Source organism: Brachyistius frenatus, unplaced genomic scaffold, assembly GCF_029030835.1.
Source record: "Brachyistius frenatus isolate BFR_SWC_R1_liver_20210118 unplaced genomic scaffold, ASM2903083v1 Contig_72, whole genome shotgun sequence".
NCBI classification, from domain to species: Eukaryota; Metazoa; Chordata; class Actinopteri; family Embiotocidae; genus Brachyistius; species Brachyistius frenatus.
The window spans coordinates 504,529-519,436 of NW_027210671.1; the positions used below are offsets into that span (position 1 = coordinate 504,529).

The following is a 14,908-nucleotide window of genomic DNA, read 5'->3' on the forward strand; positions in this document are numbered from 1 at the left end:
AGCTTCAACAACAGTTAATTAGCCTGCTGCAGGAAAAGTATTTATGTTTTTTTTTTTTTTACATCCACATATCATGTCAGAGGAAGGAACATGTCCAAATAATCATAAAACAACTTGCCTGAACTGATGGCATTTTCATTATTGCTGAAAATTCATCATAGACATTCTAAGAGTCAAGAAATATATGCGTCTGGCGCCAAGAAGCACACAAGCTGCTTTAACTCACTGTACAGCATGTTTCTCAACATCACAGCTTGCTTGTGCTGAGTGATATTTATTGGATTTGGATGTATTATCACTGTTAAAAGATCTAAACAGAGACAGAAGACAAGAAGCTGAACACGAGAAAGTCCTGGTAAAGACAAGACTTGTGATGCCTCTACTAAAGTATCCCATAGAAGACTAAAACAAAGAACCGAGCAAGTAAAACGATAATGAGTCTTCATAGATCATTCCGGGTGTCGCAAGCTTATCAGCCACGCTTTAACTTAAATCAAGGCCCGGCTAAATAGGAATACACAAAGTGAACAGGGATTTTCAGAAGGCGTTATAGACATTAAATCATCAATACGACAGCAAATACAACATACAGTATGGGCCAATTTAAGTGCTGTTCCTCCTTGTTTTTCTAAACCTGTCTGGAAATGATCCCTCTCATATTTGCCAGGTTGAGGCTCGAGTGACACTAAAAAAAATAGTGCAAAGCCTGCATGAATCCATATGGACTTCCTGAAGCTGTTTATCACTGTCACCATTTAACATTGCTTACAAGCCACACAGTCCTTTAAAACATGCTGTGGGGGGCCACCGTGTCATTCCCTGTCCCCCCACCACCGCCGTGTATTTGCCCTCCCTAAAAATGTTCATATGGTCCCAGTGTGACCGTCTTCCCTGAGTTGTCACAGTTCCACAAACCACAAGATAAAAAGTGCGGTTTATGTCTCGAGCTCAAACTGCAGGAGTAGACACAGCATGCAGAGGGACGCTTCTCATTTCAAATCTTTTCTGGAGCCCTCTTAGACAAAAACAAGGAAGGTGGTTCTGTTTCTCTCTAGTTTCCTAAAGCAGTCAAATCTCCGATACTTTATCGTTCAACATTTTGGTTGCATTTTTTCCATGACTGTTTCTTTAAGGATAAAGTCACAAATCCTCACAAGCTAATTTGTAAATCTGTCGCAAATCTGTGAGCTATCTGAATGCTGGCCATTAAAATGTCACAGCAGTGTCAACTGTTTTCTTTTCAGCATAGCTCAGACCAAATCAACCAATCTATCTATCTATCTATCTATCTATCTATCTATCTATCTATCTATCTATCTATCTATCTATCTATCTATCTATCTATCTATCTATCTATCTATCTATCTATCTATCTATCAGACAGACAGATGTATATATATATATATATATATATATATATATATATATATATATATATATATATATATGTATATATATATATATATATATATATCTGTCTGTCTATCTGTCTGTCTAAGATTTCCAAAGTGTCAAATACAGTTTTACCAAATATAAAAGCCTGTTGTGAACCAGCTAATGGAACAAGATAGCATAGTATAAAATAATAAAATAATTAGGTACAATGATTAACAGGCTATTTTTTTTGTTAAACCCAGTAGTTTGATGGATAAATAAAAAACCTTTTGGGGATGATAATCCAAATTCCACTGACGTAATTGTAGATTAAATTACCTTTTTATCCTAATTTATATTTCCATGTCTGTATGACTACTTATAGCCAAGAGGTATGAGAACATTTGTTGAACTGGTTACCCATTAATGCTGCACAAAAGAAAGCGCGATAAAGTCTGAACTGCATTACACAAGAAAAGTCTGAAAAGAAAGCGTGACTAAATCGCGCGTTCATTACAGGAGTTTACGGGAAGAGAATCCAGGAAGTGCAGTCATCATCTTCCTCATCTTCTCTGCAACTTTTCTTTCTTTTCTCTGACAAACGAGGTGGGGGATGGGAGAAGGGGGAGGGAGGAGGGAGGAGAGAGAGAGAGAGAGAGAGAGAGAAAGAGAGGGGAGCCTTTGAGGAGAAAGGACGACGTCAGATGGTGGTGGGATGGCTTTGTGGAAAGGAGAAAGGAAAAGAATAACGTCCTGAAGAAAGGAGGACTCAGTGAATGAAGCGGTTTGGAAAGCTGGGGTGCCCCCGGGAAAGACAGCAGCGTTTCAAAACTTCTGTTGCGCCTGCAAAGTCTCCACACTTTGGCGACACGTAAGTACAAGACAATCCCATAAGGAAACGTATTTTTCTTGCTGCCGAGTGTCATTAATGAAACAGTTGTTCTTGGATTGATTTACAGCTGCACACACACACAATGCAAGAAATCCTGCTGAGCCTCATGCTCCGCTCACTGTCAAACCCTTCAAACTTTTAATTGCCCAGCAGTGTTTATTGGCAGCTGTTACGTTTGCATGCTTCATTGAGTCTTCATTCATAGAGATAATGCCAGCGGAATATTTTGGCTGTTGGTAGTTTTTTTTTTTTTTTGTAGGAGCAGTGTTTATTGAAATCTCAAGGGAGCTATCTGCAGTTGCAGCTGCTCTGCACCGCTCTGTGTTCAGATACAACATTTGGTAGCAGTTGGTCATCACTGCAGAAATCACCTCCACCAATTACCACATTTTTTTTTTTTTTTTTTTTTAATGTTTTTTACTTCTTCATCCGTCCTTCACACATGTCCACCCAGCAGCCCCACACGCTCCCCTTCTCCCTCCACCACAAACCCCCCAATGTCCTTGAAGTGCATGGGAGGAGGTCCATCTCTGCTAGAGCCACCCATGGAGCTCTGCTTGATGCACACTGTGCCGAGAGGGGAAGTGGTACTACATTATAAACTAAACAAAACCAGGGACATCTGCAGTGTTTATTCAAGCTGAGTTCGAGGACAAACTTCAGGAAAAATTATGAGAGGAGTGAATCACCGCTCACTACCAGAAAGTACTTCTAATCTTCCCTTAAAACCATCTCTAATGCCCATTTATACGTGTGTCTGAAATTCCAGGGATTGTTTTATGAGATAGTTATGCTGGGGTTTACTTTATCGTGATGGCCCTAACCTGCCTCCTTCTCCCAGGATGAGTTTTGACAAGCGCAAATATGCTACCTGTCATTGGATGGAGCAGTGTGATGGCGAAAGTGAGGGGAGTTTTATTTCCTTAGTGTAAAAACATGCTTCTTGGTGAATACACAAACTATCTGGTGGCCATATGTTAAGTTGATCTGTTGAGATTTATACCAGACAGCAGCGACACTGGCTGCTCCTGACAACAGCCTCTTATGTGATTGATTTCATCCTGTGAGTTTGAGAGTGGTGAGTCTGGGAAGAGAGTCGAAGTTTTATCCTGTGAAGTCAGCTAGTAAACTGATCTAATGCTAAATCGGTGACTTGCCCCTTGAAGACAATAGTGTAAGTGTTTTTTTTGTGTGATTTAGTGCCAGTGTACCTTGTTAATTAGGTGATCATTGGCAACCGACTGTCACATCAGATTGGGGACAGCAGTGAGATGATTTCGTTCCTGTTCACATTTTACAGTTTACAAGCAAGTTTCTGCAGGAGGTCAACATTTAAATCCATCTAAACCCAATATATGAAGTCATGTAGAGCCTAAACAACTCCTTATGAAGTTAACATGCAAAACCACTCATAAGCTATTTCCCTGTAAACGGGACAGTGTAGAAAAACGTTTTTGTGTGAATCCATCATCTTTTCAGCAACAAACTGAAGAGCAGCAGTGAAGAAGGAGGAGAGTGAGGCTGTGTCATGCCTGTCTTTGTGCAAGTGAAATGTGAGGGTCACTGAGGGGCTTTGTGCGTCAGAAAACTGTGGGGCCAAAGCAGAGTCAGCACGGGGAGCGAGGGGCCGGGGTGTTGCACAGATTGAATAGGTTAGGGGCCACAGCGACCTGTCTGTGAGAATGAAGGAGTGCATTCCAGGCCAACGGTGGCATGTCTTTGAGAGCTAAAGAGTGAGTGAGGGGGTGAGTGAGTGTTGGCGTGTCTTTGTGCAGCCTTTGTTGAGTTGAATCTCACCAGATGAGGAGGACTGATTTTATTCAGTTTATTTATTTAATTTTCTTGGTACCCACACACCGACACAGAAACACATAAACACATAAACACATAAACACATAGAAGCAAGCCTAGCTGATACTCGTCTGTGGGGAAGTCATGCGTTTTGATGCGGTTACACTCTGGTTGAGTGAGCACAGGCGGGCACCTTTCACAGTTTGTGCGTGTATCTGTTTTTGTGTTTGTGCGTCACTCAAGTGGGCTCTATTGTTTTGGCGAGCTGCTGGATGGCATCTCACTGTTGACTCGTTGTTTAGATTTTTTTGGCCCTCTCAATGTCATTGAAACCTCGGGCCCTCTGGTTGTATATGAAAGTTAGAAGTGCTAGCATTTCTTCACTCTACGTGTGCAGCCTGGGAGAACCGTGTTGAACGGCTTCTCACAGCTCAGGTTGTTTTAGAGCGTTTTAATCGGGGTCTGTAAAATAAATCTAACTAGCTCTTGGAGTACTAAACATGCATTTGATGGCGGCCATCACTCACTGGCTGAAGTTTATGACACACAAGTTGTGGTGAATGCCGATCCATGGGAAACATTTTCTCCCCTTGCAGCTCTTTCAATCGCTGTTTATGGAGGGCAACAAAAACAGCGGCTCACATGGTTATGGTTAGCAAGACAGAGTTCTTGAAGAGAGCAGCTCTTGTTTCCTAAGATCTGGGACAATTGAGAAAGTTTCATGTAAACCAAAGAAACCTAATTCATCTTTGTGCTTACTCTCTTTGGTGTTTCATATGACTGACTATCTCTCCTTTGTCCTTGTATTTGATATGAAGCACTATGTGGAAGCAGGTGGATGTTTGCCACCCTGAAGCTATAGGTTTAGGTGTGGCAATCACAGGGAGCAATAATGTAGAAATCATTAGTGCTGTGTGCAAGTTCTTTCATCTCTTTTTTTCTTTGTTTGAAGGGCTTTATTGTTGCTCCACACCTGATGGTAGACTCGCTTTGGGTTTCACGTGTTCCTAAATCTACTTTTCAGACTGCTGGAGGCAAAGACAGCGTGCTGTTGTCGTGTTGAGTTGATAAGAAAAAAAGAGAACTGATGAGAGTTTACCAGTCAGCATGAGTGTGTCTGCTCTGGCTGATGTGGGTGTGTACAGAGTCTTGTTGAAATGCAGAGAAGGAAGCCTTTCTATAAGAAATGACGGGAAATTGATCAGGACATTTAGATTTGAGGGTGCAGTACTATACCAATGTTTGGGTGGTGTCTTTTCATTATTCAAGCTGAACTGCTTCACTCTCCCTCACCTCACCTCACCTCACCTCACGCTCAGCTGCTTGCATTCTTTTATGAATGAGGGATGCGTTTGGTCCTGCCCCACTCTGACTGGTGACATACTAGTTTCATATCCCTTGGATTTAAAAAAATAAAATTTCCTGAAGGAAATTTGACCCTCATTGGTGGCTCATGATTCACCCACTGTCCACATCTTGTTTGAGTAGCTGTGTAGCCCTGAAGAAACAGCCTTTTATGTGGTTTTGGTCTGAGGGCCTTCCTCCTGGCTGGTCCAGATGCATGACCAGACCGGAGCAGTAGCTTAGGGAACACGTTGCCCTGGTTTGAGGTTTCTAGTTCAGGATTTATTAGTTAACGATTAAGAAATTAGCTAATGGGATCCTCTCAGACCAGATCAACAGGAGGAGGGTGGTCTGATCTGCGTGGGTTGGAATATTCTTTCCCAAACAGGCTCATTACAAGATAAACAAAAACATGTTTGATTGATGTACATGAAAGTAATTATCTCTTGCAAACTTTAACTTTGTTTGTTACTCTGTTCAATCTCCTCTTTATAGAGCAATCTGGGTCAGCTGCGCTTTAGATCTCTCCACCACCCACCTTCAGTCCTCATTCACTTTCACCCTTCAGATTAGACTGCAGTGACCAGCACTCATTACCTCAGCACCATGGCATGCTACCAGCACTGTTGCTGATATCTCAGACCAATTACTCCAGACTTACTCCTCAGCGGCCGCCCCTAACTAACGGCCTGACTGACTGACCCACATATGCCTCGTAACTGCTGCGTTGTCTGGGGCTTTGACTCAAGCTGATGTTTCGGTTCATTAGCAGAAATTTTTATTGGGCATACAAGCTGCTCCCCAATGGGTTTCATGCCAAAGCTGCAGTCCACATGGCTAGCTGTCGGAGCGCAGACAGTATTTTTTGTAAATTCCACGAGAGAAAGTTTGTCTCGTAGCAGCTAGGAGACTGTTCATGTTGGCCTGCTGAATGAAGGATTGGAAAACTGTGTGTAAATTGGCTTTTGGCCCTCAGTGCATGCATATAATCCTGTGTGGCAGGCTTGGTTTGTGTCAGGACAGGCCAGCAGTGTGGGATAAAGCGGCTCCAGATCAGATGTAGAGCCACATTACTGTTGACCAGCTTTCATCTTGCAACGTATCTACGGTAACATCAGTCAAACTCAGCACTGTTGAGGATGCATGAAAGAAGCCCGAGACTCCATGATCTATCAGTGTTGGTGATGATAAATATCTAAGACAGTGACTCCACAGGCACACTGAGAGCTGCAGTAACAAAGATCTGACAGTTCGACGATACATATCTATCCAAAGCAACTGGGAGGCAGAGACCTCTCACCTTCAGCGCCTTGATCGCTGGGTTATGAATAAGTCATAATTCAGAGTCTCATGTGCCATGAAGTGTAAAATACTCCTCCCTCAGCACTCGCATAAAAACACAGAAAAACTTGACCTTGCTGAGGAAGTGCTGTTCAAGCACTTTTCCCAGAAGTCTGTTCAACAAGCGGCAAACAAGCGGAAAGTATTCATCAGCTTCAGGATGTAGTGACCTTTCTGCCCATTGAAAGACACGGCAGCACGCACGCACACACCCAAACACACAGTGTTTAGTATGGATATGCTTGCAACCACAAACACATGGAAATGCAGATTGATTTACCAGGTGTTGATGTGATGTGGATTATTGTAGCTCCTGGAATCTGCAATATTTTCTGTTAGCAGCTGTAAATTCTCACCTTAAATATCAATATCATTTACAAAAAAGCGGATAAAAGCCGACTCCATATTTCCTCAAATTACTCTGCTCTTAAACCCAGCAGAAAAAGTCACATGACCTTTTTATTTCCCTCTGATCGCAGTTTTTAGTGACACTATGATGGATTCCTGTAAGAGCTGAGGGCAATCACACAAGGTGCCTGGTCGCCGCATCGACAAAGTATGCTTAGGCTCCATCTCTGCTGTTTAAAGAGGCAGAGCTGCTAATTTGTGGCCATTGTAGTCTTAACAGTCTGCTCCGTAAGCCTGGGTGGTTGAAAGCAAAAACATGCATACAATATGTACTACATGCTGTATATTCATTATATATTCATTAAGGATAGACACCCATTTAAAAAGCTACATTTCTGTACTGTAATAGTTGCTATAAATAGAGTTAAAACGCTGCCTGTGTGGTCAGTTGGGCTAAGTGAGTGCTGTTGTGTGAAACCATTGTAAATGCTGCAGAATGGAAACTGTGATAACAATAAGGAGAGACGTGGCGTGTGAGGAGGCCAGGAATAAACTCAAGGACTGTAATAGAACAGGGCACTCCCCAAACTGTCCTCGACCACATAAACACACTTCAAATACCTGGTTATATTGTACTGTGTCTTTTTCTTACAGCCGCAAGTCAGTAGAAGTCGAATCACAAATGCTTCTTCAGGCATTCCTTTAATTCCTTTCTGCAGAAACTCGTGTGAGGGGCAACAGTTAAGATTAAAGGAAGATTATCCTCACAATGCATTGACAGGGTCTCAGAGGCCTCCACTCAGACACGGATGCTTCCTGTTTGCTTCCTGTTTATTTCTGCCATTTCCTTTTTGGCTGATAATAAATGGTGACATCGTTGCGGCTCCTTTATCCTGTTGCTATAACTCGACTCAGCTCGGTTGTAATTGAAATGCACCCTCCCTCCCTGTTTATCTTTCTGGGTAATTATATGTGGACAGTGTATTTTGGCGGAGGTTTCGTGTAATCTCTAATTAGGAGACAAAATTGTAGAATGAAAATAAATAAAGGAAATTTTAAGTGGAGACGTGCCCCTGAAATTCTACTCAAGCTGAGCAGAAAGAATAAAATGAACTTCACAGGGAACGTTGCAGATAGACATCAAACCTGCACACAAACAACCCTGCACACCGAAAAAAAAAAATCATTATCTCAAAACACTGCTGTACACACGACTGAATCCTCAATCACACCCGCATCTTAAGTGTTTTAAATCTCCTACCTGCTCCTCAGATGTCGCCATGCCTGTGCCTTCGTTGCTGTGACCTAGTTCTGGTGGTTTCCAGTTGACCCCAACTTCAGATGAATCAGTCAGCATTTATAGCTGCGAGAGATAATTCACTTTATTTTGTGGTCTGGGAAATATCTGAAGTGTTTTGCCTTGAAATGACTCAGATCATATCAGACAATATACAGCGTCAGTTCATTCCCTGCAGATGTGGTGGAATGATTTACCATCTTAACTCAAGGCTGGTGGGGTGTTATGTAGAAGGCACAATTATTCCCCTCGGGCCATCGGAGTGACTTGTAGCTCTTAATGAATGTTTTTGTGCTCAACTTCTCATCACCAACAAAGTCGCACTTTCAGAAAGAATTAGAGCGAGAGCATGACAGAACAGTCCACTTGTATCAGTTAGACAAGTCGCCCCCTCCCTTTTATGTGAACGTTATGACTCTACTAAAGGCTGATTTATTGATTTATAGTTCATAACTGGTACAGAGTGAAGAAGCCTACTTTTTCACTTCCAGTGGTGTCAAGCCATGCAAAAACATTTTGGTTTTATTTTCCCAGATTTTCTTTGAGATTTTTGCCTCAGTATAAAGGAGGTGAAAGAAATTTTGTTGAAAGAAATGGAGAATTACATTTAAAAGCTATAAATGCTGTGGTGTGAGGCATTGGTTTATGCTACATACTTGTTTTTATAGGCTACACGTAAACATTAAATAAATAAATGAATTTAACCTGGATGATAAACATCTGCTCACATCTTTGATTTGTTTAGCCTTTCAAGTCTCCGTAGGTTTGATCTTGAGTTCATGAATGTCAAAGTTGGAGAAACAATCATTCAACCTGAGCTTTTACAGATTTTAACTGATCAAAAGCTATGGAAACATCAGTGTTGACTAAAAATGATGTCATTGTGATGAATGTGTCACTTTCTGTTGATTTGTTGGAGCAAAGAAAAACAAAATAATCTCCTAACCTTCTCCTGACTCCACCAGTGAGACCCACCAGCACAGAAAAGACAGGCAGGCAGTGCTTAAACCAGAGCCCACATATTTGTGAGTGTGTATCATAATGCTGGATCATGACATCAGAGGACTTCTAAGAAACCTCCTTGCTCCCGTGAGACCACGGCTGCGTCGAGGCCAGTGTGGTCACAGCAACTAAATCATAACATAGCAACAGTATCACAATCACTTTGATTGGGACCTATATACACTTGAACACTGACTGACTCTCTCTCGCTCTCTCTTTCTCTCTCTCTCACACACACACAATTGAAATTCATCTGTTATAGCTTACGAGTTATTTGTACAAAGAAATTAGCTTTAAAAAATGCTTTAAAAACCCAATAACCACTCTCTTTTGTTTTTATTGCGTTTATTAAAATAGGAATTTCAATAGTGAACTGCCCTGATTATGCAGATGCGTTGTGTATGCTTGCCACAGCAGTGAGGAGGATCAGGCATGTTATTCTGTGTTACTGTCAAATGTGGCATGCCGCAACAGAGCTCTACACTGACCTGCATTAACAGCTGCCTGCTGGCAAAACACACACACGAGGCTTGTGTCATTTTGCAGATAAAATCAAGCACACAAAGTTCTATTAATCCTGAGTGAAATTACGACAGTAAAAACTCCAGTGTGAGTCATTGTGACTGTTCCAACAGACATCTGGAAGTGTTGCTCATAGTACACTAACAGCTGGCAAATAGTGAATCTGAAGTAGCTCTCCGTGGGAAGGTCTTTGGTGAGGACGGGTCTGTGTGATGACAAAAGTACAAATTGGACATCCTGTGGGCCAAAAAGGGAGCTTGATGATTCATTCTGAATTGGAAACTATTTACTGATCTTTTTTTTTACAAATGTATACAAATGTGTGTGTCTCTGTTCCAGTAGGTTTGCTGTTCGGGCAGCACCATGGCTAAAGGAAGCTGCTTCAGAGTGCTGTAACTGCTTGGGATGACCTCAGCCAGACCTTGCTATAAAGAGGAAGAGGGGAAAGCAAAGATGAAATAGAGGTGAGAGGAGGGACAACATCTGCTCTGAAAGGATAAGATCAGCAGCCCATCTGGATCTGAACAGGGGACCGACACAAACTTTCTCTTTGTAAGAAAAGTAATTCAAACTCCACAGCAGCTCTCTCATCTAGAACTTTAAAGTGCTATTTAATTTATTATTTTTTTATCATTGGTTGTGACCTTCTCACAGCTTCTGCCATGTGTCATGTTATTGTAACATGCCGCTCCATGCTCTGGACCCTACTCAGTATTGTAGTTGCCTTTGCCGAGCTCATCGCCTTCATGAGCCCTGATTGGCTGCTGGGATTCCCTCGATCGGACTCCAACGTGAGCGGGGCAGGAGTGGACTCCGGGGAGTACCGGCCGTCTCTCGGCCTCTACAGCCGCTGCCTTCGTGTCGGGAGCCGGGGGGTCGGGGTGAGCTGCGGGCCCTATGCCGGGACGTTCGGAGAAGTGGCCAGTGGCTTCTGGCAGGCTGCCATGTTGTTTCTGGCAGCGGGGACATTAGTGCTCGGCTGTGTGGCCTGTATATCCATCTTCAGCCTGTGTTTTCAGAGCATTCTGAAGAAGAGCATATTCAACATCTGTGGGCTACTGCAGGCGATCGCAGGTGAGACATCTGCATGACTGTTTCATACATGTTTGACACAGGAAAACGAGTCCTGTGGAGGTCAGTGTACCTCCAATTTGCAATATTTATTTTAGAATTCTTTGCAGCATTTTCCTTTATTTAGTCATGTACATTTAATACAGGAAACAAAAAAAGAGAGTCAGATGATGTGTAGCAAAGGTCCCCAAACATAGTACTGTATACAATTTACTCGTATAACTTTATTTCAAAAAGTGCACTATTACGTTTTTTTTTTTTTAGCTCTTTAAGTCTTATTTTCTAATATGTATGATGATTGAAATAAGTCCAAGATTTTATTGTTTTATTTTTGACAAAATCTGACCAAACTAAACAATTTTTTTTTTACGTGAACAGAACACAGACAAACACGATGAAGATCGACGTTGACTCCTCAAATGAGTCGATCTACTTCAGAAAACACTGAACTTTGAGCCAAAAAAAAAAAAATAGTGATCATGAAATATGTAAATACAGTATATTTTACACACATTACATATGATGATTTTGCCTTTTTTTAAAAACACTCCAAACACAGTAAGTACATGCCCATGCCCTGCTTCTTCTTCACTCGTTCCCAGCAGCGAAGAGAGGAAGGAAAGAAAGCTCACGTGCTCTAAACCAGGGGTCTTCAATGTTTTCAGGCCAAGGACCCCCAAACTGATAGAGAGATGGAGCAGGGACCCCCTACTATATATATTGTATAAAATTGTGTTTTATATTAAACTGGAGGAGTGCAGGAGGCTTGGAGGGACATGTCCAGGCTAGTCTCACTCTGTGAGTGAACCGGTGTCCAGCTTGAGAGAGCTCTTGTGTGTCGCTGAATGTGCGCATTTCTGACTGAAAGATAACATCTGCTGCCTCCATTTATCTATTCACTACAATATGTTGGATGCATGTTAATGTGTATTTAAAGAGATTTAAATTTGTGTAAAAAAAAAAATGTGGAAAACAAAATAAATAAATTGTCTAATCAACCAAAAATTTCACGGACCCCCTGCAGTACCTCTGCGGACCCCCTAGGGGTCGCGGACCCCCCGTTGAAGACCTCTGCTCTCTGAACTGTTTGTTCCCGTGACTGAGCTCAGCAATAGCAGGAGAGAACCTAGAAGATAAGAAGCTAATGATGCTCTATAAAAATGGACGAAATAAAAAATGCCAACAATATGGCATCTGTGACACTCTGCTTTGCGAACAAGACTATGTAAGCATGTTACTGCACGATTTATAATCCTGCCATGGCCCCGGGGGTATTTGATTGTTGCTGTTGAGTTTACACGTTGCAACATCTTGACTTTACCAGTTGGCAACATGAGGTAGTGTAGCTGCATCGCACTTCACTGTGTGAATATCCCAACAATGGGTTCCCACAGGTGTGTTTGGCTGGACAGGTCTGTTCAATAGGTTGTTGATCACTAGACGACATCACAGTGTGTGTGTGTGTGTGGTGGGAGGTGGGACAGGGGCACGGGGGGGGGGTTGAATGAGGTCCTTTTAGCCATTACAAATCAAATACGTGTCGGCTGAAAAGTAGTTGTTATCTTTAGCCGAGCTGAGTCATGTTCCCACTTGCGCTGTGATTTATTCGTGCTTTCAGCCCTGATATTTACGTGACTTGAACCCTTCTTCTCGTCGTCTGCTCTCCCTCCAGGCCTGTTGCTGATGGTGGGCCTCATGCTGTACCCCGCCGGTTGGGGTTCAGAAAAGGTGATGGGCTACTGCGGCCCTGAGGCCTCGCCCTTCAGGCCGTCTCTGTGCTCGCTCGGCTGGGCGTTCTACGCGGCGATAGGAGGAACGCTGGCAACCTTCCTGTGCGCCGTTTTGTCTGCGCAGGCTGAGATCGCTACGTCCAGCGACAAGGTTCAGGAGGAGATCGAGGAGGGGAAAAGTCTGATCTGCCTGCTTTGAGCCTTCAGGAAAACTGCAAGAAATCCCCCTCTGATGTAGACACCTGTGCATCTCAGCAGAGGGAGGGTAGACATTTCTCTTCCTCATGATGGCCGGGATAAAATCAGCTGATTGTAGAGATGATAGAAGCCTTGGTAACGGCTAGCTTAAATCGTTAGGCATGATGTTAACTCATGAATCCTGCACAAGCCTATCTGATGATACCAAGACCAAAAAAAAAAAAAATGCTTCTTCTTCTACAAATTCAGTTCAAACTGCCAAAAAAAAAACCTCTGGTGCAGCAGACAAAGGAACTTTAACCGTACATGTATGTACGTATGTTTTAAAAAAAAAAAAAAAAAATTTTTTATAACAAGATACTCTATTTTTGTACTAATTTTTGCTTTAAACAAACCACTGTACTAGAGTAGCAGGAGATTAGTTACAGAGACTGGTAGTGGATAGTGTTAGTGTTAATCATGTACAGGTTAAACACTGCCAGTTAGAGTGTGCAGGTCTGAAACGTCATTATGTTCATTCACACGTTTCGCCTGCCAACCTCAACAAAACTACGGACCACCAGCAGATTTGTCCACTAAAACACACAACAGCTTACATATGTTGGGTGTGTGTGAGCGTGTGTGAGAGAAAGACAAGATTAAGTGTTAAGGTTTGTAAATGCTCTGAATGTGTGGCACAGCAGGACCGTAAGACTCTTTCGCTTACTTCAGATGTGCCACTTAAGGGACTGCTCACTTCAAAGGGAGTTCCTCCTGTGAAGCAGATTGTTTGTGGGTCCATCGCAGCTTTAGTAAGTGACGCCGTGTGTGCAGAAAAAAACACAGAGACTCACCAGATGTTTCACCGTGTGGACTTTCATGAGGGGATGTTTGCTCACAGTGAGATAACGCAGGCTGCACCACAGTTTATCATGAAACTCCCAAAGACAAGCAGAGAACAAGATCTGGCTTTACAACAAAGTCCAGGACTTAAAAACAAAATGTGGGTAGAAAGTCAAGCAATTTTCTATTGAGCCTTTGTGAGATGAATGCAGAAACTTCCAGTGGATCATTACTGTTGCCACCTCGGTGTGTTTTGCCTCCTTCTTGGTTTGTTACTTTTGTAGTATTCCCATTCCTACAAACACCGGATATGTGTTTTGCACTTGGTCCTTTTATTCATTTCCCATCTCTGCATATTTTATACATTTATGTTTTCCTTCTACCTTTCATCCGTGCTCCGTACGTCACTGTAAATGTTACGATTCATGTGATGCTGTGCTTTTACTCATTGTAGATGAGACGTGCAATAATTCCGCTATAGTGTTGTTTGCTGTGAGTGAGTAGACTAAGAGATTGAAGGTGAAATCATGTCATGGATTTGCATCAAAAAGCATTTCTAGTCTGCCTATGCTTAAATTAATATCCTGACTGTCTGCTATTTTTGTTACATTAACAAAAGAGTGCCAGCATCTGTGGTGCATTGTATGATGCTATATGTATGAGAGGTTGATATGTGTGAAGACGGATAGTTGTACTGAAATAAACCAGGCCTTCTTTCGTAGAAGTGTGTGTGTGTGTGAGAGAGAGAGAAATGTGTTAAATCTTCCAAACTTCCTGTGGAAACACTGACACCTAGAGGAAGAAGGTGGAACACAGAACACTAGTTTAGGCTGTTAAAACTGTGTTTTAACATACATTTTAGATGATTAACAAGATTAGAAAGAAAAACATATTTTTTTTCTGCAAATGTTAAAAAGTGTTTTTTACTTTCAAATGTTTTCTTTAAAAAAAAAATTAAATACAGGTACGTTTACTTCTCAGAACCTCTTAAGTAAAAAAAAATAAATGAGAGCGTTTGAGCATGACCCCTTGCAAACTGTGACAAGGTGTCATGAGTTGACATTTTAAACAAACCAAAAAGACTACAAGCTCTGGCTTACAAAGCCTCTGCAAATTTCTGGTGTGATTTAAAAGGGCTTGATTCGTTGCCTCATTTCTATAATTAATTTGAGAATA

At 42.0% G+C, this 14,908-nt stretch overlaps 1 protein-coding gene across 4 annotated transcripts; it reads left to right on the forward strand.

The window, feature by feature from the left end:
- Positions 1-2,048: 2,048 nt before the first annotated feature.
- On the forward strand, positions 2,049-14,445 carry LOC138626247 (LHFPL tetraspan subfamily member 2a protein-like). Of its 4 annotated transcripts, none has more exons than XM_069707756.1 (4): positions 2,049-2,245; positions 10,251-10,463; positions 10,566-10,985; positions 12,655-14,445. In XM_069707756.1, exons 3-4 carry the CDS (start codon positions 10,574-10,576, stop codon positions 12,909-12,911), a joined length of 669 nt encoding a protein of 222 aa, XP_069563857.1. In that variant the 5' UTR covers positions 2,049-2,245; positions 10,251-10,463; positions 10,566-10,573; the 3' UTR covers positions 12,912-14,445. The 4 variants fall into 4 exon arrangements, with proteins under 4 accessions (XP_069563857.1, XP_069563858.1, XP_069563855.1 ...); XM_069707757.1 differs by having other exon boundaries at positions 10,624-10,985; XM_069707754.1 differs by having other exon boundaries at positions 10,251-10,985.
- Positions 14,446-14,908: the final 463 nt, after the last annotated feature.